At 45.2% G+C, this 27245-nt stretch overlaps 1 protein-coding gene and 1 long non-coding RNA gene across 2 annotated transcripts; one reads left to right on the forward strand and one right to left on the reverse strand.

Moving 5' to 3' along the window:
* The first annotated feature begins 752 nt into the window (after nt 1-752).
* NGF (nerve growth factor) lies at nt 753-27245 on the forward strand. The gene is made up of 3 exons (XM_053964102.1): nt 753-1126; nt 23235-23362; nt 26389-27245. Exon 3 carries the CDS (start codon nt 26400-26402, stop codon nt 27114-27116), a length of 717 nt encoding a protein of 238 aa, XP_053820077.1. The 5' UTR covers nt 753-1126; nt 23235-23362; nt 26389-26399; the 3' UTR covers nt 27117-27245.
* LOC128799583 (uncharacterized) lies at nt 7949-10272 on the reverse strand. The gene is made up of 2 exons (XR_008434769.1): nt 10150-10272; nt 7949-8233 (listed from the first exon to the last, which is right to left on the reverse strand). It is a non-coding gene; the product is annotated as an uncharacterized LOC128799583 (long non-coding RNA).

Genomic DNA, 27245 nt, shown 5'->3' on the forward strand with positions numbered 1-27245 from the left:
AAAAGTGTTTGATTACTTCCACTTAGATAAAATGCAGTGATCTACTTTTAATTTTTTTTCCTTGTGTCTGTGTAATCACAAAGGTTCCACTGTGCCAGAACAAGAACTAAGAAATTATAAGGGGCTGCTTCATAATCCTCAACAGAGCTGCCAACTTTTTTGAGAGCAGTTTTTAGCCAAATTGCCTTTTATATATATATTACAAAGTTTTAATTTTTTACATTTCTTTCCTGTATTGCCTAAATTTTATTTAAATTGCCTAAATTGTTTGTATTGCCTAAATCCCACAGCAGTTCCCTTGTAAACTGCTTAATCTCTCTCCTCAAACACGCTGGAAAACATTTCCATATCTCTTTGTTACTGAAGGTAAGCGTGTTAAACACAGAATATTGTGGTTGGAAGGATTCTTATATAATCTTTTCCTCTGCCTCAACTCGGGGTCAAATATTTCTCTGCTACTCTAAACCAGTGCTTGGCTGACCCCAGTTACAGCCAGCTGATAATGGGGACTGCACGGTTTTTTTGCAGGGAGCCCGGTCCACTCCTTCCCCAGTTAACCATTAGTGTTCCTACAGGTTTGTTTCCACACTCCCGAGACGAGCGAAGGGCTCTGGAGATGATGTTCCCAAGGACCCATTCAGCAGGGAGCTGGGTGTTTCCCTCTGGGAGCCCTCATCTTTAAATCGAGGGCAAGGATTAGGATGCAGAGTGGAAAGGCAGAGGACAAAACCCCCCTCGCAGAGGGATTCAGTCGCTGCCAGCGGCGCGGCCGAGCCGGAGGGCTCTCCGGGCGTTCTGCGAGCGCGCTCACACGAGCAGCCACGCTTTGAAACTTTCACTGCACATCTGTGCATCCCTGCCTGCGCTCGGCAGCGAGCCAAGCGCCGAATTCCTGCGAGTCCGTGCAGCTCCCACACGTCCACAGCGCTAGGACCCAGAGGGAGCCGGCTCGCCGTGAATCAGAGCGGAGCCCCGAGCGCTGAATGAGGCTGCGACGGCAGCGGCGATGTGAATGGCTCTGCGGGCTGGCCACGGCGGCCGAGGACAGGGGTGCCACGGAGCGCAGAGCAGCCTGCACACCCTCGGGCAGCGGCGAGCCCGCGGCGAGCAGCGCTGCGGCTCTCAGGTGAGTGAGCCCCGCACCGCGCTGCGGGAGCCGGCACCGCCGCACGGCCCAGCTGCGGGGCCAGCGCCGGCTCTGCGCTCCGGAGGAGGCACGGCTGGGGTGCGATGGCATCGGATGGGATGGGATGGGATAGGATGGGATGGGATGGGATGTCTGTGCGGCACGGAGCGCTCGCTGCTTGCGAGCGGCGCTTGCAAGCACGGCGTGGTTTGGTGGAAGCGAAAATCGCATCTGCTAAAGGCAGGTTTGGCCGCACGCACATCTGGAAGGTGTTCGCGGGGCAGCTGTGGATAAGCTTAAAGCTTGAAAAACATCTTTAGCGAGAGCAGCTTAATCTCAGGGAAATGCAAGTGTTCTTACTCTTTTTATCCAGGTATATGGGAACTTAGTTTTATTTGCATTCTACAGCAGTTACACCTATATGAAAATTCTTTACTGGCTTTGTTCTGAATATTGAGGCTTTCTTATTTCCTTTTTTCCCCGCCCTGTGATAATTCTAGTCTAGATAAAAACGCCCCTTTTTCTTTACTAATATAAATGAATAGGAATTCTGCTAAATCAAAGCGTGACTGACCCAAGGCAGGATCCTTTTAGCTGCAGACAGAGCAGTGCTTCACTAGAGACCGTGTATCCTCTGGGATGTCCACTTGGAAAAGCTCACGACCTCCCTGCTGCCTGTGTGTAGTGACAGGATGGAGCTGACAATGTTTATTGATTTATAGCTGGTGATAACACTGTTTTAGCTGAGACACTGCTCACAGATAAAAACAGGGACCCCAGGCAGGGAGACAGAAGGAATTTGTGTGCTGAGAACAAAAAGTGTTTGTGATTTGGATCTTTCTTCAATTTAAATTCTCCTTATAAAGCCCAAGTACTTTTAGAAAAACACCAAAAGTGAGCGTGCTTGTCAGGCTGGTTTTCCAAGTTGTCACAACTTGGAAGTTGCATTGTGGCTGTTAGACAGATAATTTATGGATGTTTTCATGCATTAGAGTATCACAATAAAGTTTTTGGGGCACTTTTTTTGCTAAGCCAAACTAAAATGTGACAATTATCTGCAATAACACAGAGGGAGCTGACTTGTCTGTGCATTCCTGCTTGTGGCACTTCTGAGCTGGTTCAGATATTTTGGAAAACAGGCTTTTAAAACCCCCCTGTCAGCTGCCATTTCAGGCAGTTTTGTCTGAAATTCAGAGGGTTACAGTATTTTCTGCACTTCCTCAAGAGGTTACAGGGATGGAACGAAGGGATTTGAACGATGAATCAAATATATTGGAGAGTTCTCAAGTATGATAAGAGAGACTCGGCCTTTAAATGTATTAATAATCATAGATATGAATCATTTGAAAACAAATCTCAGCCAGGTCTGGAGAGGAGCCCCCCAACACATCTGTGCAGTCCCAGTGATTTCACAGCTTGATCAATCCCAGCCACTCACCCCGGAGGGATCTGGCCCTCCCAACAAGGTGGTAAAGAAAGTAACTGTGGCTGTATTTCCTCATCCTCGTGGCTCAGCAGTGCCCCTTTTCCCCACCAAAGTCTGAAATTATCTTTTTAGATGTCTTCATTTAAGTTCAGTAGAGAGCTACAAAATGAGCATCATTTTAACCCACATGCTAAAAAACAATTACTGCATAGGCTAACTGAGCAGCCTATGAAATAAGCACGGGATATTAATTTAAAAATTAGTTCAGAAAAAGACCTAAAATACGTATTCAGATTAGCATTTTCAAGTGTAAAATGTCTTTATTTAATGGGATGTCTAGAACAGGGATCAAATAGAACACATTGAAACTAGGTTGTTTCAATCAATAGAATAAAGCCCATAAATTCCCTTACTGCTCCATGGCTTTGGCCATATAAATGTTCCTTTAATCATAGATTCTATTAATTGATTTTCTGTTTCCTTACAAAATGCTTTTAGGACTAACAGAATATTGAATATGTACTAATTAGCATTACTGACTTAAAGGCACGTGGAAAAAATACTGGCAATTTTAAGAAGTTAACAGAAATCTTTGATTTTTTTCATCTACATTTTACAAACAAACTGCTGATAAAGGGGAAAAAAAAATATAAAGGGTTATTAAACCCGATGGTTTCATTCCAAAGATTCAGTGCTCTAACAGCAACAGTGAGCGCTGGATTGGTGGGGTTAGAAATATTTGTCAATCCCAAATGTGGGGCCAATAAAAGCTGGGGAAACTCAACCCCTTCCAGCCCAGCTACAGCAACGCTGACCTCTGCCGGCAGCTGCTTGGGCAAAGGATTTGTTACACCGAAATATTTATTAAATCTCATTCTATTCCCAGAGAAAGGGGCAACACCTCTTCCCACCGAATTTATCTCGTGGAATGAAAGAAAGAAAGAAAGAAACTTGTCCCAGGACAGCGGGGATGGAGAAGGGTCTGGAGCACCAGGAGGGGCTGAGGGAGCTGGGAAAGGGCTCAGCCTGGAGCAAAGGAGGCTCAGGGGGGACCTTGTGGCTCTGCACAACTCCTGACAGGAGAGGACAGCCGGGGGTGTCGGGCTGTGCTCCAGGGAATGGGGACTGGAGGACAAGAATTGGCCCCAAGTTCTGCCAGGGGAAGGTCAGGTTGGATATTCTGGAAAATTTCTCTCCTGAAAGGGTTGCCAGATGTTGGGACAGGCTGCTGAGGGCAGTGCTGGAGTCACCACCCCAAAGTGTTCAGAAATGCCCAGGTGTGGCACTGGGGACGTGGCTCAGTGGTGAGCTGGTGGTGCTGTGTTAACGTGTGCATTCAATCTTCTTAGAGGTCTTCTTCAACCTTAATTCCATGATCCTGTGGGAGCAAAAGGCCGTGCACCAACGCTCCTACAACTGCATTCCTGCCCTGGCCAGAAGGAAATTCCCCCTGTGCTGAGTCTGACCTGGGCAGGGTCACAGAGGCCAAAGCATTTGAGAGCATTTCTCCAACCAAAGGTCAGGGACAGATGTCCTGTGGGATGTGTTGTGGCTTTTTCTCTCCCCACAATACCCTTTGTGCAGCCCCACAGAATTCATTAAATATTTGTGTGTGTGTGGATGTGAATTTATTCACAAAAATTATGTGGTCAAGCAAGGGAAGGTCATTTTTGCTGTTGCCAACAGATCACAGTATCAATCACTGTGAGTTATGTGCACTCTTGTCTGCCCAGTGTCACTAACACTAAAGCCATGGAATTTGGGGGAAAGAAGATCTCAGACCCTCAATATAAACCCATCCCATCCCCAAATCCTGGGTGCTGCTGGTGGTTCTGGTCACTGGTTACAAGGATAAAAGGATAAAATAAAACAAGAAAAGGTGCAGGGTGATGAAAGCCTGGAACATTTTCTGTATTTAGAGAAACTACAAAGATTATGATTTCTAAGTCTGGAAAAGAGATGGCTGAGCAGGGGTGTGAAGGAGATATTTATAGTCACAGTTGTCCTTAAGATGTAGAGAGGAAATGGCTGTTGTCAAAAATCGAGGAGCAGGAAATAAAACTGGCAGGTGGCAAAGTCGAGGCAAACAAAACAAGGTGGTTCCTCTCTCTGGGCATAAGGGAGCTGTGGAATTCCTTCCCATGGACCTTGCAGGTCACAGGGTTCAGGGAGCAATCAGGCACACTGAGAGCAAAGCTGCTGCCTGCACTTCCATCAGTCTGAGGTTCCAGAATGACCTCTGGGTGGGAGAGCTGCCTAAGGAGATGCTCCCCACGTGTCCCCCACTCCCCAGCCTCCCCCTGGGGCTGCAGGAGGCAGGATTCCTGACCTGATGTTCTAATTCCTTCTCTTTGGTGCTTCAGCTGTCAAATACTTGACCTATTCCCCCCAAAAAAAAGGAGACTGTGTAATATTTACTGTGGCTCGCCAGTGCGTTGGTGAAAGAATGGCAAAAGTAAAATAGCATCCTTCATTTTGGTGTTTGCTCAAGGATTAGGTGTAGGCCAGTGTTCATGGATGCTACCACTACAGAAAGACATCAGTGATGAGATTTACAGCTCCTCAGGCAAATCAGTGTCTGAGCTGAGGCAGTGGAGAAGGGCCTGTGAGTCCTGGGGCATCTTGTGAAATTCACTGAAATGAGGAAATACCATTTTATCTCATCTCAATGTGGCCTTCATATGGAACTGGCATCTTATTTGAAAATTTTTACCGAACTCAGGTCTTTTCTAACAGCTTCCACTAAAAATATTATGCACAAATAAATCTCAAGTAAAAGGTAGCAGGGCAATGCCTCATTAATTACACTGACAATAACCTTTCACTCTGAGAGCTGCATCCCCCTGAGCAATGCAGCAGAGAATGGCAATGCCAGCAGTGAATCCTGGATGCCAAGAACCTGAGTGCGTTGGCAGAGAGCTGGGGAGTCACCAAGGACATCCAGAGCTGGCTCCAGCAACCCAGAGTCAGAACAGCTCCTGGGAGAGACACTGAGATCACACCAGGGCTGGACAGCAGGAGAAAACCAGCAAAGTGCTGCTCAGTATTTGGAGCCTGCACACAGCTCAGAGCTGCCCAGTGCAAGGAGAAATCAGGCCCTAAAAACACTCCCCAAGGAGGCCTCTGCCACATTATCTAAATTCAAATGACTGCAGCAGGTAGTTTGAAATTTTGATGGCTTTTCTGCCATCCTTTGAGCTGCCCCAGGCCACTGCTCACTGAATGAAACACCTCGGACTTTTCCTTATCTTGGAGGCAGCTGTTTATCACCTTTCTCCTTTATTCCCCGAGGCTCCTGCATTTCCAACAATACTTTGAGAATTCATGGACAGTGCTTGACACCACCAGATGACCCAAATCAGGATGTATCAGTCACACACTGTCTGTTGCTGGGATCTGTTTTATCACATAAAATCCCAGGATCCTTTGGGTGAGAAGGGAACTCATCCCATCCCACCCCCTGCCATGGCAGGGACACCTTCCACTGTCCCAGGTGGCTCCCAGCCCCATCCAACCTGGCCTTGGGCACTGCCAGGGATCCAGGGAGAGCCACAGCTGCTCTGGGCACCCTGTGCCAGGGCCTGCCCACCCTCCCAGGGAGGAGTTTGTCCCCAGGATCCATCTCACCCTGCCCTCTCTCAGTTTAAAGCCATTCCTCCTTGTCCTCTCTCATGGACACGAGTTCCACATTTCACAGTGGCATTTCCTGGAGGAAACTGAGAGGTGGTGACAATGCACCAAGGTGAGGAGCTCCCTGGCCTGGACTTTCCAACCACACCCTGACACAAACCCCCCCTCAGTGTGGCAGAAATCAAACCTGCAGTGACCAGACCACGTGAGGTAGTTGAAGACTTCTTTTACTCAGGGATTTTCTAAAACTGAACATCAACACAGACCATTAACTGGTTCCAAAAACGTCTTCCCCTCATTTATCTTCCTGGCTCCAAAATCCAATTTCCTGTCCCCATGGGGTCCATAACAATGTGCTAATAAAAGTTCAGATTCTGCTCCCATTGACTAGTTAGGAATCAAAATCCTAACTGGGATTCAAGCACAGAAGACAGACAAAAAAACAACCAGGACTTAAAACCAGTTCTTTGATTTTTTTAATTTTTTTTTTTTGGGGGGGGGCCTTGGTTTACATATTACTGACAAAATCAGAGAATCATGGAATCATTAAGGTTGGGAAAGACCTCCAAGGTCATCAGGTCCAACCTTTGACAAACACCACGATGCTTAGTAAACCATAATGACCATTTATGTTATGCAAGCATGAAGCTCCTCCAAGAATAAAATCAAAGAAATTAATTAAATGAATGACTAATGGATAAAATTAATCTGGTTTGTAATTCAGGGCTGGTCATTTCTTTTGAACTGCCATATTTATGAGAAATGGTGCTGCCTTAAAGAGGATGCAGTGAAAATTGCCTTCATTTACTTGTTAACTGCCCAGGAAATTTTTAAAGATTACACTGATTCTGACAGTTCTGACCTCCAATGAGTAAATTAGCCCAGTGTAAATACAGCTGGGAAGCAGATTATGTGTCTGATAACTTTCTATTTGCCAAGTATGGCTTTGCAGGGTGAAAAACTACTATTTTGATTTTTTAATCACTTTGTATTTCCCCCTGTTGTGTGAGTAGAAAGGTGACACAGGTTTTTTTACTGGTCTGGTTCACTGCTTTACTTTGACTGTTTTATTTTGTTCCTGACACAACCATATGTGATCCAGCCTCTTTTTTTTTAAAAAAAAAAAGGAGTTCTTCAGAAATTTTTGTGATGGGGATTTGCCAGGAACCTCATTGCTACGTAATACTTTGATTAGGATACGTTTAAGAGTTCTAGCTCACAGAATATATGTTTCTCTATTTTGAAACATAGCTTTTATTCTTTTTCTTTGATGACTTTATGTGCTGGATGAGTCAGGTATAAGAAAAGACCTGTGCTTGTTCACAAAGAGCTTTGCCCCGTGGTGGATGACACAGCCTGCATTTTCCAAATGCATCATTTCCTGCCCATTATTCCACGATCCTTTTGGGATACTCTATATCCCAGCACCAGACCAGCGAGGGGTTTGAGGTGGGTGCATTCCCACAGCCATACAATCTGTTTCTGTGAATTATTTGTACCATAATATGCTCACCTTGCTCTTAGAATCTTCTATTTGCCCCTGTGAGACAAAACGAGCCCTTCACCTCCTCGTTGTCCTGTGCTGGGAGGACATTGAAAGGTTCTCCTCTGAAAAGGACTAAGTTGATTATTCTTGTTTCTGCTCAGTGTTAGCAATTTTATCCATTTCCCTCAGCAAAACTGATCACAGCAACTGCACTTCTTACCTGGGAGGAGAAAGTACACGAAGTGTGTCAGGAGAAAAAAGTAAGCACAGAACAAGCCACTGAAGTGAGGTGTGGGTTTATTTTCCATGTCAAAAATCTTTTCCATCCCTTCCCTCATTACTGGGGAGCAACCTGGTCCAGTGGAAGGTTTCCCTGCCTGTGGCAGGGGTGGAATGGGATGAGCTTTAAGGTCCTTTCCCACCCAAACCATCCTGGAATTCCATGATTGGTGTTATCAGTGCTCTGAACGTTCAACATCCACGTTTTCGTTCTGCCTGGATCCAAACACTCCCTGCCCCAGTCCCTCCTGCCAAACCTTCCTCTCATCATTTTCTCAGGCACAAGCTGTAAAGAGGAGAGTGCAAAGGGTCACTGCTCAGCCTCACATTCCAGGGCACTTTATATATGCCAAAAGTGTGAGTTTCTGGTTTTGGCAAAGCATCCAGAATCCAAAGCATCAGAGGGAGTTTGATCCATGAGCTCTCCCTGGGTGCACGTTCCTGGTGCTGGGCAGGGCTGTTCTGCAGACCATTTCTTTTCTCTCTGTCTTCTGAGACAGAAAAGTGTGTGGCCCTTTCCTTCTCATTGCTTCCCTCCTCTTTGAAAGCAAAGAAATTAGAAAACCATTTAATGACCTGCAGAATTTCTCCCCTTTGTTCAGTATTTCAAATTTTAAAAAGAATTTGAGTAATTTGAATTCTGTCTTCAGCACTTGCTTGTGCCATCACTTGAAAGCAAAAGGAAACACTTTCTGTGAAAATAACATATCTCCAGTGCCACAGGAAAACTGATGTGAGGTTTAAAGTTAAGATTTGGAGTTCATCTCTCTCCCTTTGAATTTGCAAAAGATCATTTCCAAGTGACATGTATTCAAACTCTGGCATTGTGCACAGAAATGAAGTACACACCTAATCAGCAAAACTCCCCTCTGGTTTTCATTTTGAGCAGGCAAAAAATGATCTTGTAAGGCTTAGACCTTGATTATTGCTTTGAACCTAATACTAATGCAAAGAAACCCCAGAGAAAAGTTGAAAGATGCAAAATTCAATCACAATAGGCTTCTTTTAAAAATGGTTCAGTTAGAAATCTGCTAGACATATGTTATTTAAAAAATAGAATAAAAAGCCATTTTTTTGTGTTAGACAATGTAAAATTGTCATGTATTCATCATCTGATGAAAATTGTAGCAAAAATAGGCAAAAACCAAAGAAAAATTTATTCCTATTGCCACAATTATGTCAGTAATCTGTGGAGTCCCACGTTTCAACAGCATTTAATATTTTCATACTACAAATCACATCTGGCTACAAATGTCATCTTCTGTCTCCTCCCACTCCATCCTCATCCATATTCTCTTCCTTCCAGTTCACAATAAAACTGCTTTTTTGTAACCACAATGATTCTTCCTGACAACTGATTCACCACACAAAAGCATTAACAAATAACACTGTAATAAATACAAGGTGCACAGCAAATATCCTGACAAGGAAAATACATGGTTACATATGGGGCTATGTGTTATAATGACAGCTAATTTCAAATATATCAGGTTATTTGTACTAATTCATATTGGCACAACCCCCATGGAAATTCAGATTTGGGAATTTTCTGGATGTGTTTTGTGGAGCTACAGAAGGCGTGAAGTCTGTGACACCTGTGTTCATGCCCTGCTGCAGAAGAGTGATGGATTTTTAAGTGAAATCCAAGGGAGAATCACGATTATGTGGGAAAAAGATCATGGAATTGAATACAGAATCATTAAGGTTGGAAAAGACCTCCAAGATCATCAAGCCCAACCTTTGCTTGAACTCCAGCACACCAATTAAATCATTCTGCACCCCCTGTTGTGACCAGTGCCCCACAGCAAAGGCCAAACCCCCACCCCTGAGCTGGGGGTCCCAGCAGGGCCTTCCCAGCAGATCCCAGAAGCTGAAGGAGCAGTTCAGGAGCTCTGGACTCAGCATTCCCAGATTCCTTGTGAAGCCCAAACACTGGCTTGGACAGGAAGGTTGAAAGGTTTGGGTGGGATATTGGGAAGGAATTCTGCCCTGTGAGGGTGAGGAGGGGCTGGAATGGATTCCCCACAGCAGCTGTGGCAGCTCCTGGATCCCTGGCAGTGTCCAAGGCCAGGCTGGACACTGGGGCTTGGAGCAGCTGGGACAGTGGGAGGTGTCGAGATTGCAGCTGGATGAGCTTTAAAGTCCCTTCCAACCACACCATTCCAGGATTCCATATTGATTCTTTCTACAGCTGGGCCTCACCTGAGGTCCTCCCACCTGCTCTGCACGCTCAGCCAGGTGAGGAAATGGCCAATCCAGCTGCAGGGGCTGCAGCCAGATGTTGGTGCTGTAACTGCAGCCCTGACAGCACTGGTGACTACGGAAGGCCGGCTCACCCTGTGTGCTGCTGCCCTGGGTCACAGGAGGACTGTGGCTCATCAACTGTGACATCAAATTCAGCTGTTAATTGTGCTTGGAATTTCTGCTATTACAATGGGATGGGATAGCTACACATGACAAATATTAAATATTCATCAAAGCAAGCAGTTGATGAAATTGTGCAACCATGTGCGTGCAGGGAAAATGATGATTCATTTACAGATGTGCTGCTGATTTTTCATCACTGCACCCAACCTGGGGCACATCAGGAACCAGACAAATGTTTAAACACCACCGTTATTTTCCACTAGACAAACTCTTGTAAAAAGTCTGACATTTCAACTCCTCTTTGAAACAATTTCTGCTGGATGTAAGAAACAAAACCCATAGAAATATCCTTTTGGGATTAATTCTATAAACATAATGACTAAAAAACCTACTGGCATTACTCTAAAATACTGCAATTTTTGGTGCTAGTACTAATAGCTGCAAGAAGTTGGTATTATTTATCTTTCTAAAATTTTCTAAAAAGTTGTTTTAACTCCTGGAGGCTGCAAATTTTCTGTCCCAGAGACAAGGCAGCACTGCAGCATCATTCAGAAGGAAGAAATGAGAGAGGGCAAGGGTCTTGTTCCAGTCTGTAAATCTGTACATTACACTGGAACCTGCTGTAAGCCTAGGAAATGGAAACAGAAGGGAGCACTGGGGAAAATCTTCAAATTATTGCAAAGAACAGGTTTTCAGGAAGCAATTAACTGTCTGACTGGGAATATCCCTGCTTTTTATTTGATGTCAAGCTCATGGGTGGTATTTTGAAACATTTGATTGAGCTCAGTCAATTAGCCTTGATTATGGTTTGGCTTTTCCCTCGGAATAGGCTGATCCATAGGGAATGCCACTCATACCAGCACTGAGGCAGAGCAGGATGACTCAGCTGATTAATCAGCTTTCTTTTCTCCTATTAAGAAGCAAGACTTTGGCTTCCCCAGCTGCTGGAGTGATCACTATCAAGCTCGTGTTGTAACTCACACAGCTTTGCTCACCCCTGACTCACATTCTGAGAGAGGAAAAGTCACCTGCACCCCTGAGTGTTGGAGTCCTGGATGAAAAAAACCAAAAACCAGCACCTGACCTGTCAGAGAATCATGGAATTACAGATCCCAGACTGGTCTGAGCTGGAAGGGACCTTAAAGCTCATCTCATTCCACCCCTGCCATGGGCAGGGACACTTTTCACTGGACCAGGCTGCTCCAAGCCCTCCCACACCTCTGAGGCTGAGGGACACACACAGCAATGCTGCACCCAGGGATTCCTGTTCACCATAAAGTCCTTGTTTGCAGGAGAAATGTTCCCATTCCTGTTGCTTTCTGACTGAGATTTGTCCCTAATTTGGAATCAAACATAAGTCCCATGTTTATGGGTTCTGACAATTCCTTCCAGACAAGCAGGTACTGAATCTTCACCTTTTTTTTTTTCCAAATAAATCTAATCACTTCCTTAGAAACACAGCACAGAATCTGCAGATGAGCAATTTTTATCCAATCCCAAAATCAGATTAATTTATTAAATAAGTTAATGGAAGAAAAAAACAAAGGCTACTTGTAAAAATCTTAAGTAAACACAAAGCATTTTTCTCTTTCTTTAATAGGTAAATGGCACAAAAAAATCAGCCAGGGTACAGTCACAGTGTGTAATCATGGTCGTGAAATGCCTACAATGTAAATGGACTTAATGACAAAATTAAACAAATCTCAATTAAAGGCACAATCATTCCAGACGGGCAAAACCCATCACTCTCCCAGCTTCCCACTAAGTAGATCTCCAAGCATGGAAAGCTTGCCAGTTATGGGGAACAGTTTAGAAAGTTAATGACAGTACAAATGGGATTGACTGGAGACTGTAATCCTGGCTCTGTAAGCATTGCCAGAGGCCTGACATGAAGGAACAAGTACTATTTCGAGCAGACTGCAAAGCCAAGGCAAAGATTAACATCTGTCAGAATCAGCTACAGATGAGATTCTTATTGATCCTTGAATGTCACAAGAATTTAGAAGGGCTCAAAAGAACTTTAAAGAGAATAATCAAGTATCTGTGGATTTGGTTTGTAAATCTGAAGTACCTTTCCTATATTTCAGCTATTTTTTTTCGAACAGCTGTGTGTGATGTAGCTCAGTGCTACAAGGGAGAAGAGCAATTTCTTCCAACTTAGTCAGTGTCAAGCTTAGTCTTGCAGGAAAAGCAGTGGCAGGGAGCAGTTCTGGTGCTGTTACCAACCTCCAAGACAGCTTTTTGTGTTTGGACTGTGTTGCTGTGGATTTTGTTTCTGCCTCATCCGTATCTATCCCTACTAACAAGATTAAGGCTTTGCTCACATTCTTCTAATTAAAATGCTGTAATTCTGAGAAGAGATTCCACGTCTTCTTTTAGCAGGGTAATCAGTACATCTGTGAGTTCAAGTTACTATTTTTTAACATCAAAGCTTGCACAAAGATAGCTCTCTTCCATGCAGGCCATGACTTTTTATCCACTCTGGTTTGAATAACAGGCTCCATTTTGTAGTGGGATCAACATCATCTCCTACAAGGAAAGGCTGAGAGAGCTGAGAATGCTCAGCCTGGAAAAAAGAAGGTTCCAGGGAGACATGACAGCCCCTTCCAGCACCTAAAGGGGCTCTGAGAGAGGCTTTGGACAGCCTGGAGTGCCAGGACAAGGGGGAATGGCTTCCCACTGCCAGAGGGCAGGGCTGGATGGGATATTGGGAATTAGGAATTGCTCCCTGGGAGGGTGGGCAGGTCCTGCCACAGGGTGCCCAGAGCAGCTGTGGCTCCCCCTGGATCCCTGGAAGTGCCCAAGCCAGGCTGGACTGGGTTTGAAGCAGCCTGGGGTGGTGGAAGGTTTCCCTGCCAACCAAAGGCTCCCAGCACCTTGTCCTGTCAGGAGCACACGTGCATTTTTCTGCAGCATTTTTTCTTTATCAAACTGGGAGAGGCATGATCTGAGTGGAGCGTGTCCAGGGAAGGGAACAGAGCTGGGGAAGGGGCTGCAGCACCAGGAGGGGCTGAGGGAGCTGGGAAGGGGCTCAGCCTGGAGCAAAGGAGGCTCCGGGGGAATTTCTGGCTCTGCACAACTCCTGCACAACAGGAGGGGACGGCCGGGGGGGTTGGGCTCTGCTCCAGGGAACAGGGACAGGAGGAGAGGGAACAGCCTCAGGCTGGGCCAGGGGAAGATCGGACATTAGTGAAAATTTCTTCACTGAAGCCATTGCCACAGGCTGCCCAGGGCACTGGTGGAGTGGAATACGTGGAAATGTTCAAAAAACATGTGGATGTGGTGCTTGGAGACATCGTTTAGTGGTGGACATGACAGTGCTGTGTTAATGATCTTAAAGGTTTTTCCCAGCCTTAGTGATCCTGTGAACTTCAAGCTGTATTTCACTTACTAGGTGCAGCCTTGAAATTTTATTTACAAAGCTTTTAGTTCTGCAGCTTCTCCTTGCTATATGAAAGTACCACTCCACAGGTTTCAGAAGCCCCTCCTGCCCTCACTCCTTCCCCCTATTTTCTCTGAGGCTGTGACACAGCACTATCAGACAGTTTTGTTTAATCAGCTTCTGCAAGTCTGTTTTGGTGAATGTAGGTTGAGGAAACTCATTAGAGCAGTTTAGTCCTCGCAGTCCAAGAGCTTCAATCCACTGATTGTTCTCACCATGGAAATGGGAAAAAAATATTATCTAATATAATAAAAGGTAGCAAGGAACATAATATGCTGGTAAACACAGGAACAGTAATCTTCTAATCCTGGATTACTTTTATAGGAATTCCCGAATTTCCAAGTCCACATAACAGGGAAGTCAGTGACCCCCACAGAAAGATGAAGTATGAGTAGTTCAGAGATATCCAATGCTATCAGTGATAGCACTGTGTTGCAATTCAGGGATTCAGAGCTGTCCAGACTCAGAGCAGGGCCAAAGAGAGTTCTAGAAAATCTGGTAGAAGCACTCAAGGGCACAGTTTAAAGGAAAAAGAGGCATCTTTCCCATTATCATTTGTACTGAAGCAAAAATGCTTTAAACCATCAGATGATGCCAGAAAATGTAAAGACCCTTCAAATCCTCCTCACACGAGTGAGTTGCCAAACACAGATTTATAAGAGCTGCTGAGACTGCCAGGTCAGTCCAACTCCCTGTTTCCTGTTCTTAAGCAAAGGTTGCTGAACTTCATTTAAACTCCTTTGCTCTCTGTTCTGTGCTTGAAGGATCCCCACAGCACAGGACAGGATCTGATCTTTCCTTTACAGACACTCTTCTGCTGAGCTGTCCTTTTGCACAGAGGGTCTGTGTGGCCAGGGGAGCTGCTCAAAGACATTTATTCCAGAGACAGCTGCAGGCTCCCAGCAAGGGAGGACATCCTGCATGCTGCATCATTCACTGCTCTGCGTGTTACACCCTTCAAGCTTTGTGTGAGGTGAGGATATTCCAGAGCTGTCAGGCTCCAGAGGTTCAAGATCCAGACAAACAAACCCCTTCCCACATTGAAATGTCACCTTAAATTTCATCTCACCTTAAATGGCTGAGCAGGGAATAAAAACCTCCTATCTTAAACATCCACAGCAGCTGCCTCCCCTCAGACTCTGACATAATACAAAGATGGAAAACTCCTACTCCCCACTGCTGGCTGGGTCCGTGCCCAGCAGCCCAGCTGAAATATGGCCCCAGTTCAAACTGTCTCTGCTCTCTGGGAGCACGAGCAGATTTGTTGTGCAGCAGCTGCCTGACACACTCGGGATGCTGAGAGTGCTGAAGTTTGGGCTGTGCTTCTCTGGCCTTGCAGGTTTGGTCGTGGGGTGGCAGCTGAAGGAGAGCTGAGATTCTCAGAGCATAGGAATGAAGTAACACCTAAATCAATCTCTGTACTAACTCAGCCCAAGGAAACACTACTTGGATTAGTTTCTCTGAATATATATTTTGTTGGTAATGTACAGAATCCATCACATTTTGTTACCACCCCTCTTTAGAGTTGCCAGCAGTTGTCTGGCATTGTGAGTTAATGCAGCAATGAGTTAAAACAATCACACAGCAAGGAGTAAATACCTTCCACAGCAGATGAAAGCCAAGATGCTGAAGAGGTCCCACGTGTGCTGCAGAGAAGGCTGTGTGGGGCAGCAGCTCTGAGGCAGCTGGACTCAATGTGTGACAGGAGAAGGCAGGAGCCTTGTAGATAAAGGAGTCAGAAACGTGAAGCAGCACTTGGAGCTGGAGAGGAAACAAAACAGAGGATGTCAACACATAGGCATGACCATGGGCAGGAGTGAGAGAGCCAGAGAATAGATTTTTAGGGATGGCTGTCTCGCTCTCCTGCTGCTTTTTAATCCATCCACTCCATAAGGAAAGGTGCAGAAAAGGGTTTTGGTAAAGAGAGAAGGAGCTGGTACTCACATGGATTACAAACACTGGTAAAACCACTCTTTCTACCACTTGAGGTATGCAGATACTAAAATACAATGAACAAATAAGGACAATAAGGCAAATAAAAGCATGTGAAGAAATAGGATCAGTTTCCCAAACATCCTGAACACTTGTGCTTTGCAGTGGTTTACTCTGATGCCAAGTATTCAAGATGATCTCCCGGACTGAGCTCAGAAAAACATACAGGGGAAAAATGTAGGTATGGAGCATTTTGCATGGTGTCAACACACTTCCACAGAAAGCAGGCTTTAATCCTCAGTAAGTGCTGAGTACAGGCATACAAAGTATGAAAGCCCAGGGGTAAAAATTCCAGCAGCAGCCCAGTTTACAAACCAGCCCTGTCTCTTCATGGAAAACGATGCAGCACCGTTGTCTGGAGTGCAGGAGCTGCAAGGTGGAACCCCCTTTGCTTCTTTCCTTCTTCTGATTGTGCTCAGATGAGCCATGGCATTAGAAGGAATATCTGAAAGGTCTAAGCAACTGTAAAAACCTCATGTTTTTCTTGGTAAACTACCCTAGATGACAGGAGACTCCTATTTCTCCTGCAAGAACTACTTGTGCTTGCAGAGAACATTACAAGATGACACTGCAATCTGATAACTCAGTGTTTCTGTGGTTTACTTTGTTTTATTTGGTGGTGTTTCCAGATTTTTTGTGGAAATTTCTACCCTGTTTCTTAGGAGGTTTTACCCTCTCATTTCAAAACTACACCACATCTAAGAGGTTCCTGCTGTGCAAGGAAAGAAAACCCTTTTTTCCACCTCTTTGGTAACTAAATTTTTAAGCCACCAGCAAGTAGCAAAAAAACTTCAAAGCTGAAAGTTTTTCTTGCACCCAACTAAGGTATTTGCTCAGTTTAGATTTAATACTAACATTGTTATTTAATATATTTTTCATTGTTATAATATATTACTATATCACTATTTATTTACATCTGCTCAGTTTAAAACCCACTGTATTTCACATCTCTGTAGTGGAGTGCTTAGGAATTCTGAAAAAATTGTTTTGAACTCAATTTCAAAAGGGAAAGGCAGGTGGGAGTACAAGGGTTTGAGCATTACCACACCTTTACAATCTGCAGAAAAAAACTCAGGCTTTGAAATGGGCAGACAGATAAATATCTGCCCAAATCTTGAAGATCCCCTCATGTACAGCAGGACACAAAGCTTATGTCCAGTTGTCCAGAAAATACAGAAATATACTTCTCAAATGTACAGGATATGTCAAAGAATACAGAAATCAAACAGCTAATGAGCAACAGCCCGATGATTCAGGGTTTTTGTACACAAAATTCACCTTGGGGTATGCTGGTTTAAGGAAAAATATTAACATTTTTCTGTAGTTCAAAGTATTATGCCTGTGCCTTGTGAGTTATAATAAGAAGGGCACAGAATGACTGTGACTGGGGTCAGTATCCATTTCCAGCTGCAATAAAAATAAGGAATTTGATTTCTAAAGGTGTCATTTTAGGGGTTTTTGTCATGATTTTCCTATTGTAATGTAAAATACATCATAAGAGAGGGCAATCATTATTCAATCCCTAAGAAGGCAATTGAATTCATGTAGGCCTCATGAAAGTAAAACAGATTTAAAAATGGGAAAGAATATCCTAGAAATTAAAAAAAAAAAAAAAAAAACCAAAAAGGAGGTGGGCAGTGGAGAAAAGGAACATTGCCACTGCTTGGCAAGAATCCTGTGTTATTCTCTGGGTTCTTCACATGCTACAGAAGTAAATTCTACTGACCATAAGTGAGTGGGGAGGATCATTTTATTAAGTGTTTGTAAAACCACCTGGCATTTCTGGATGGAAAAATCCTGCACAAGCAAAGCAATATTCCATTCCAGTATTGACTGTTTCTTCCCTATCTCAGCACTCTGAGTGAACACAAGAGCACCTCCATGTCATAAGATTTCATTTTGTAGATTTTTGTCTATGTCCTTAAGGGTTTTTTAAATGGAAAAAAAAAATATCCAACACATCAGTTTGAATTGCTCCAGCTACAGAACTTTTTATCAGGTGCAGCCAGGCCCTCAGTTCAGCAGAACAGAGATTTTAAAGTTCTCAAAACTCTATCTTTTGCTGCATCCGTCTGTACTCTGACTTGCCAAGCACAGACACCCTTCAGGTTCCCTTTGGAACTTCTCAGAATTCCTGCCCTATTAAAATATCGTTGAGTCATTGAAAATAGTTATAAACACACTGGAAGATGTGTAGAAGATAAAATTCCTTTTGGATGTAAATAATTAATAGAACGGAAAGTCTGAAAAGTCACAGCAATAATTTATGGCTGCTCCTTGTCCTTACATAATGTTCTTTTCCAAATGCATGATCCAGAGAAGCACTGAAGATGATGGAGTCTACCTTTGGGAATGTGATCATGACATCCCAGCTCATTTTTGTTTTCTACCACATTTTTGGAATCACTACACTCATGCCTTACACTACAACATGTGCAATTGCTGAAAATCGCCTGTGTTCAAGTTTATTAGTGCAGTTGTAGAAAAGTGAAAAAGGAGAATATAAATGAAAATTGTGAGCCTGAATAAAAATGAAATGCTAGCATTGCTGCTGGGATTCAGCTGGTTCTTATTAATCAGGGTTTGGAAAATAATCAGGATTTATATTCCCTTCTGAATAGCTGGAATAAGATCACTAGTTGGAAAGGTTTACTGGCCCTAAAGATATTGTATTTTTCTGCCTTAACTACTCTTGGCTGTAAGAGGGGATGTAACATCACAGTCTGATTGCCCTCATACTTTCTGTTCCCAGCTGAATTCCAGTTTGATTCTGGTAGTGCTGTGAAGTCTGAAATTCCAGTTCTTTCATTCCTGGTAATTTTGTATTGGAAACCTCAGGGCCAAATATAGCAAGCCAACTATTCCCAAATTTAAATCCATCTGGGAGAGGTGTAGAGGGGAGAAGGGCAAGCCATGCTGAAGCCTCAGGAAGGTCTTTGGATTCACTGTTTCAAGCAGCAATAGGGAATGAGTCCTGCTGTGTTTGGACAGGAATTGTAGGGAGCAGCAATCCCATCCTGGCTGCAGCTGGGTAGGATGGAGGCATCTAGCTTTATATGGATGGATTTATCCCACTTATCCTGCAGTAGTTTTCCTCTCAGTGCCTGAGATCTTTAGTCACTCCTTGGTGCCTATGAATTAGGATATATGAAACCCTGGAGTCCTGTAAAATATATATATTCAGCTCCAAGGCGATATGGAAAGTTCCAAAGCAATCATCACATGTCAATCATTGACTTTAGGATTTGCTTTCTGGATAATAACATAGGGATGATATACAACCCTGGTATGTTCCTATAACTTACTCTTAGCCAGGGTTTTTATTTCTAGCTCATTTAATTTACCAGCTTTATGCCATTAAGGTCATTGACTTCAGGAGAATCAGATTCACATGCTCCTCCAAAAGCTGTTTTCTGTCATTTATTTTCAGATTTGCCACTAGTTTTGTAAGTGATGTGTTTCCCTTCACTTTATTTAAAGAGATTTTTATCTTGACAGAGACAATTTCTTTATCTTTTATTTAATAACTGTCAGTTTGGTTTTGTTATCTGCAGCAGGATAAAGCTTTCTGCTCTGTCAGGGTGGCTCTGTGCATGTTTAACACTCACTAACAGCCAATCTGTCACAGCAAGGGCTGCATCCTGTCACAAGCCTTTACTGGTATGGCCACCCTGACCTAAGATCATGGGGTTTTTCCCAAAGGAATCACATTTTAGATGACTGTTGATGTCTCTGAATTCCCTTGAGCGTGTTCTACAGGCCAGAGTATCATGGTGCCAAACACTAAAACAAATTTGAGAAGCAAAACAAATTATTATATTCTTAGAAGATTTGATTTTGTTTTACCACTCAGGAGTTTTAAAGCAAGGTTTCTAAAGGTGAGCTGTGCCTGTCCCGTGTCACCAGGCCTGTCACCTCCTGTCAGAAACCTCCAGCTGTGGCTCCAGGCTGGATCTCTCCCAGCAGATGGCCTCACTCAGCACCAAATGCTCTGAGGGAATGGGGTATCAATGAAGGTGATGGGAAAGACACTTTTCCTCACTTTGGACTTCTCTACAGAGACACCAGCAAGTGAAATATTGAAGTACTGGTTCAGGATGAAAGAAGGGATCAAATTAGGCCCTTGCAAATAAGCCACTTCTATTACTTATCCCCCAGTAAATATAGAATAAACGTTAAGAAGCATTTCCCAAAGTCTCACTGGCTTTGGATTTGGTGAATCCCCACCCTAGAGAATCGTAGCATGGTTTGGGTTGGAAGGGACCTCGAGGATCATCTGGCTGCACCCCCTGCCATGGGCAGGAATATCCCACTGTCCCAGGTTGCTCCAAGCCCATCCAACCTGGCCTTGAGCACCTCCAGGGATGGGTTAAGACTCATGGTGCAATTCCCCCTTAAGCACCCCAAATTCCCAGAGGCTCAGAGGGCTGTGAACCATCCCTGTTATTATCTTCACCTGGGCTAAGGCTGAGTCAGAGCTCTGGAGGCAGATGCTGGGTGCACATCCTGATGACGAGGAGGATCACGGTGACACGATGGTGCTCCCTGCTGCAGGGCAGAATTTTTCTCAGTCTACTGCTCTCCCTAGAAATCCTCAAAGGAACATTTCAGTGCTGGAGGCATTTGGAAAAAAGAAAAAAGAAAAAAAAAGGAAGTGTATGAGACACAGGTAGCTTCCAGCTGGCTCTCCAGCACTCATAAACCTCTTATTTACAGGCTGAGTCACTGCAGATATAATGGAGGAATGAAATGTTGGGTCCTTTAGAGATTCCCATTTTCTTGCTCATCAGCTAAGATCAAGGCAAAGCTGTGCCTCTGACACTGCTCTTAGTCATAATGGCTTCAGGATTCCCTTCAAGGCCTCCCAGGGCTCAGAAATCTTTTCCCTGAGTTGCTACTGCTAAATTTTAATTCCTGTAACTCGTATACTGGTGAAAATGTTTCCAGGAGAGATGTGCCAGAGGTGCCTTCTCTCTACCAGCAACTTCAGCAGCAGCTGCCTCCCTCATTTCTCTCTCACTACCAGAAGCAATGAGACAAAACTAATTCACTACTTGTTGCTTATTTTGGTGACCTCCATAATCCCATTTGCTGCACTGACAGCCAAGCAGTTCTGTTTATTTTTTGCATATCCCGAAAATATGCCAACAACTTCAAGAACGACAGAAAACAACATTCCAAATTGTATCATGCCTTAGATTACAACATTCTATGCTTATATTTATTGACTATGTTTATTTTTATTTAGAAAATAATTTACTTGCTGTGTTTGACTGAGACAAATGAGCATTAATTTATCTCTTCTCTGGGTAGGAGCTGCTTTAATGGCATCTGGTCAATGTGCAGTGAGAAGGCTGCACTGACTGCTGTTCTTATTGGAAGCAATTAATTTAGTAAATTTATTAAATTTTCATTCCTAATCACTTTCCAGGCAACATTCCCTGCTTGTCCATTTTTCCTTCGATTCTGTGGGTAACTTTAACAAAAGGGGAATTCCCTAAACATATTTTGTTTGGCACTTGTTGCACTTAGAGGTCCTGCAAGCAAAGAACTTTTCAAGACACAGAACCATTTGCTTTTTGATGTGATCCATTTCCCCACTTTCCAGAATTATGGAATCCTGGAATGCCAGAATGGTTTGGGTTGGAAGGGACCCTTAAAGCTCACCTCATTCCACCCCTGCCATGGCAGGGACACCTTCACTGGTCCAGGTTGCTCCAAGCCCCATCCAGCCTGGCCTGGAACACTTCCAGGGATCCAGGGGCAGCCCCAGCTGCTCTGGGCTCCCTGTGCCCAAACCAGTCTGGGACTCTTTAATTCTACTCTGCATCTGCTGAGACTAAGAAATAAGATTGAAGTGAGATTTTTTTACCCACCAGGTCTGTCATCCTGTATACAGGTAAATCCTGAAGAATGACTCACTTCAGTAGGATATTTTATGAATGTCTGGGAGTGGCAGAACAGAGGAATAGTCTACGGATGCTGAATAACACTGCATCATTTACTGGATTCCACCACAGCCAGGAATCCGGGAAAAAGACAGTAAAAGAACTTTAAAAAAAAAAGTCCTGCTGAAAATAAATGCTTTTGTGGTTAAAAACCAGCCAGTTGGAACTGAAACAGTGTTTTCTTAGGGTGGCAGAACAGTTGGAAAAGTTGTTGGATTATTTTTGGCAGTGGCCAGCACATTATAGCTCTATCATTACTGGTACTCAACTCTCCAGAGTTCACTGAAAGGGTTATTACTTCACCAGTACATTCCTGCAAAAACACAGCATGCTCCATCTGTATCATGAAGCTCTGGATTCTGGAACTCTGTGTGACCTTTCTGACACGCTGATATGAGTGCAACCAGCTCAGCTCCCAAACACTGCAACACCCAGGGAGAGCCTGAGCCACGGCCCAGACCAAGGCAGGGTGGCCAAACCACTGCGCACGTCACAGGGCGACTCCTGTGCCCTGCACTGATGGAAACAGGCTGGGGAGCTCTCAGTTGGAGGTTTAAACATCAAGTAACTTGTACCTGGGTGTTGTAAGAGCCAAACCCAGTGGCTGCCTTTGCTGGCAGCCAGTGCTCCCACTGACAGACTGTGCAGGTGGAAAGTGAGTCCAATTCATGCTTTGGTTAGCAGCTTGTTCTCCTTAGCAAATGCACTTCAGCCTGATGCAGCAGGATTTCTGCAGTAAAGGAGTACCTTATCCAACCCCTATTTACCTTATCCAACCCCTATTTACCTTATACAACCCCTACTTCCCTTATGAAATGGAGCAGATATTGAATAATAAGATTAATAAAATACTATTTCTATCCCATTCAGTGCCATGAATTTACAATCAGAAAATGTGTTTTGCTGAGAAGGTGTCAGTGTGCTGGATTTAATTGGTGAAGAGGAGAATGGTTTTCCTTTAGCTGGGGTCTGGATGACCATTCCCAATGTAGTGATTAAGACTGGACTCATTGCTGCCCTTACAGCAGCAACACAACAAACACCTAAGTATTTGCTTTTATGTGCCTGTGAGTTTTGTATCTTCAATTCTTGTCAAATATCAGTCACAATCAGATAATTGTCTGCCAATAAATGGCAATCTGTGATTCTCCTCCTGAATTTAATTGTAACCAATTTTGCTTCCCAGAACAGATGTTGGGGCCGTGAGCCCTGGTTTGTGCCTGGCTGCTGTGCAGTGCCATCAGGTATTGCTGCCCCACTCCTGGGTTTGCTGAGCCTGGAAGGTGTCTGAGAGGAGTGGGAAGCAGTGGATCAATAACCACAGTCTAGTAAAGGTGCTGAGTAAAGGCAGCCCTGTCTTACAAATGTGCTGCTCTGCAAAGTCTGGAACTGCTTGATGCTGTGACAGGGAAAAGGCACAGCTCAGGAAGCCAAGGGGGTTTGTCCCTGTGCTCCTGCTGCCAAGGGGGGAATGGCATGTTCTTCACTGAGAACACTGATTTGCTGGCTGATTATTGACACCAACCCTTCTGCCCTAGTGACCCACGGCACTCGCAGCTGGCAGGAGCAGCAGGGCCCCATGGCAAGGTGCAGCCCAGCCCGGCTCAGCTCTGGATGAAGTAAGGACCTTGCTGGGGGAGCAGTTCTTCGTGCAGTCCACGCAGAGGTAAGCCAGCACTCACTGCTCCAGCAGCCTGGAGGCACCCGTGGCCAGGCTCACACTGCAGCTGCTCCAGAGGAAGGGTTAATGACACTTGCCCTGCACGGAAGTGGGGTTAGTACAGCTGCTGTAATTTTGGCATTGCAATGCCTGTGATAACCTCTGTGCCCAGGGTTCCCATCAGACACCCGTGCACCCCCAGCACTGGAACTGGCAGCTGCACATGCCCTGCGAGTCCAGGTGGCTGCACGAGGCATCCACTGTGAGCATCTCCAGAAAGCACCACCAGAGGCTCTAATAACTAATTATGTGACAAAGTCTGGAGAGAGAATCACAGAATCCCAAAATGGTTTGGGTTGGAAGGGACCTTAAAGCTCATCCTGTTCCAACCCCCTGCCATGGGCAGGGACACCCCAAACTCCCCAAAATAACCCATAAAATACCTCTGTGTGCCAGCAAAAGAGTTCACAACCCTCACAGCCCAAGGCACACCTATTCTTTAATGTTAACTTCTCTTGCCAGGGTTGTCAACAAGTTGAGTACACTTTTTTAATGTGTCACTTTCTATTCTCCACTAACTCATTAACAGATAAAAAATATTCCATTTGGAATCTTCAGGAAAGTTACCATGTACCCCAAATATGTTCTGTCTGTGTTTGGACCACACTCCACATAATGATTGAGCACAAGGAGAAGAAATACAAGGCAATTACAGAAAAAAGGCAAGCAGGCAAGGTCTTTCTGCTCTTGTGTTAATGGCCTTAAATAAAAATCTCAGCATGGGCAACACAAGAAACCCAGAGAAGGGAGGTAAATGTAGCTGCATTTCAGAGCAGCAAATCTTGTATAGCACAAAACCAGAACCAGCTCTTTGCTGACATTGCAGCATCTCTTTCCTATAGAAGGAAATAATAAAAAAGGGGTTTATGCATAAACACAATACACTGAGGCTGCTATTGGCATGGCTAAGTTGTGCCTGGATTTTGTTCTGCAAACCTTTTCCATTAACATTTCTGTCGGGAAAGCTGACTCTTGGGAGATGTAATGAACCATCTGACTTTGGTTTGGTTGTGGAACAAGGGGTTACTCTCTGGAGGGTGCACAGCCGAGCTCCAAGCTACACCCAGCTCTGTTTCCTTATACAGAGGATGACGAGTGCTCCAGCACGAGCAGCACGTGGGAAAGCAGCAACCCTCAGCCTTGCTTTAAACAAATTAAAGTGCCTTTGGAACAGTAAGGATTTGCTCTGTGACAAACATTTGACTCTCCTCGTCATCATTTTGTCCCTAATGCTTCCAGCCCAACAGTTGCACAGACAAGTGCTCACATGGCTTTTGGCCTTTCTCTTCCTTCCTCCCCTCCACGCAGGCTCTGCTTCCCCTCCTCAGTCACTGCCTTCACTTGCTGTCTCCTGCTGGTTCCTTAAATGTTTGCTCAGGCCCGTGCAAACCTTGCTGTTTATGTCATTTCAGCTCCTGTCTGAGATAAGACACACGAGATCCTGTGGGACATCTTAGGGTTGTTCTGCATTTTCCACAGGATTATGCTCTGGCAGCGCACCCTGGTCGAGTCCTTTAGTGCTGCTTGGGATTCTAATCTGAGAAAGCTCCACAGAGAGGGGGAGCTGCAACCATAATTGACCCACACCCAGAAAAAACACAGAGAAATTCTGGGAAATCACAGTGGAACTGCAGAGCCCGATTCCTCTGGTACAAAACCCTGTTTGTCCAGTGGCTTTGGGGCTCCCTGCCTGCTGGCCAGCCACGGCAGAGCTCGGGGCCAGCTGAGACATGTCAGGAAAACAAGGCAAAGAGACGGGGAGGAGCCTCACCCGGGCTTTTCTGTTTATACCCTGTCTCTTCTTATTAAGTCTTTACAGAGGAAATACAATGTCTGCCCTTCACTGCAATTCCAGAGCATTTTTGAATGTCTCTCATTCCCAACATGTGGCTGAATTAGTCAGCTCATGGTAGTTGCCCAATGAGGTATTGGTGCTGCTGATCTTCCAGCATGAAATGGGTCTTAGCAAAGGTTTAGACATTTGGCTTGCACTTTTCCACACCCAAACAGATGTCCCTGTCCTCTGCATTGAAGGAGGACCAGCACTGGCACTGCATCTGCTCTGCAGGGACTTTTGGGGAGTTCTTGCTCGTGGCATTCTGAAAAAACCCCAGGTGTTTCCCTGTCCAGAATTCCCAGTACGTTGGCCACACAGCTGTGCTGTATCTAAGCAGAGGTAGTTTGGTATCCACAGTGCTCCCATATTTGCCCTTGAATGTGGAAAAATCCCATCTCTCCTTGTGACACAGATACCTGAGCTCTTTGAGGAAGGACCTGGGCTTTATCTGCCCTAACTCAGTGATGTGGTGTGTCCTGAAAGGGCAGCTGGGAGAGCAGGCAGCTGCTGGAGGCTGCTGAGCCAGCCAGCAGTGGGGCCTGGCCACGTGGCAGGTGAGCGTGGCTGCTGAGGGTGTGATTATGGCACGAGGTGCTGGCTTGGTGGCCCCCACTGTAGCTCCAAGAATACCTCTGCAGACAAATTTAGGGAATGGACAGCTGTTTTAGCCAAGGGACTGCTTCTGCTTTCACTCCTGTGCAGCCAAGAGACCAGCCCTGGCCAAAAAGGTTGCTGCAAAACTCACTAGAGGTCTGACTCCTGGGAACATGCTGTCGCCATATGGTCTCCACATTAATAACACCAAACAAGTGCTTCATAAACAGTGCTCTAACGACAAATACCAGAGGAATTAATAATAATCTAGCTATTATTTTCTAATGTTCTCGCTTTATTAAGAACACTGATGCTGTCTGAATGAGCTCTTCCGGAAGAACAACATCTGGCACTCACATGAATACCTGATGAAATCCTTATGATCCCGGGTATCTGATAAATTTACGGCCAGAACAGCAGCAGTTTGTGCCCGTCTGGCTCACAGTAACAGTGCCCTTCTCTCTCGTTCTAGGTCAGAACGTATTGCCCATGCTGTTCTACACTCTGACTGCAGTAACAGTGCCCTTCTCTCTCGTTCTAGGTCAGAACGTAATGCCCATGCTGTTCTACACTCTGACTGTAGCTTTTTTGATCGGCACACAGGCAGCTCCCAAGTCAGAGGACAATGCTCCACTGGAGTTTCCTGCAGAACACTCCCTGCTCAGTACCCGGAGCAACCGACCCCACATTGCCCAGGAGGCTCTGCAGACATCCCACGGCCACGCCACGTGGAGCCTCGGCAGGAGAGAAGCTCTAAACATCACTGTGGACCCCAAAATCTTTCGGAAGCGGCGTTTCCGGTCTCCCCGGGTGCTGTTCAGCACAGAGCCCCCGCCGGTGGCCGGGCAGGACAGGAATTTGGGATTTCTCAGCAGCACGGGGGCTCTCAACAGGACTGCCAGGAGCAGGAGGAGCACGCACCCCGTGCTGCACCGTGGGGAGTTCTCGGTGTGCGACAGCGTCAGCATGTGGGTCGGGGACAAAACCACGGCCACCGACATCAAGGGCAAGGAGGTGACGGTGCTGGGCGAGGTCAACATCAACAACAACGTCTTTAAGCAGTACTTTTTCGAGACCAAGTGCAGGGACCCCAAGCCGGTGTCGGGCGGGTGCCGCGGCATCGACGCCAAGCACTGGAACTCGTACTGCACCACCACCCACACCTTCGTCAAGGCCCTGACCATGGAGGGCAAGCAGGCGGCCTGGAGGTTCATCCGCATCGACACCGCCTGCGTCTGCGTGCTCAGCAGGAAGGCGGCCAGGCCCTGAGCCCGCGCCCTCCGACCCCCCTACCTCAGCCTGTAAATTATTTTAAGTTATAAAGGACTGCATGGTATATTTATAGTTTATACAATACAGAAAGAACCTCATTATTTATTAAACTCTTTTGGAAACCTT

The sequence above is a fragment of the Vidua chalybeata genome, chromosome 24 (genome assembly GCF_026979565.1).
Source record: "Vidua chalybeata isolate OUT-0048 chromosome 24, bVidCha1 merged haplotype, whole genome shotgun sequence".
In the NCBI taxonomy this organism is placed as follows: Eukaryota; Metazoa; Chordata; class Aves; order Passeriformes; family Viduidae; genus Vidua; species Vidua chalybeata.

Excerpts from the sequence above, each read along its gene's own strand:
- NGF (XM_053964102.1), top strand. The coding sequence starts at position 26,400 with ATGCCCATGCTGTTCTACACTCTGACTGTAGCTTTTTTGATCGGCACA.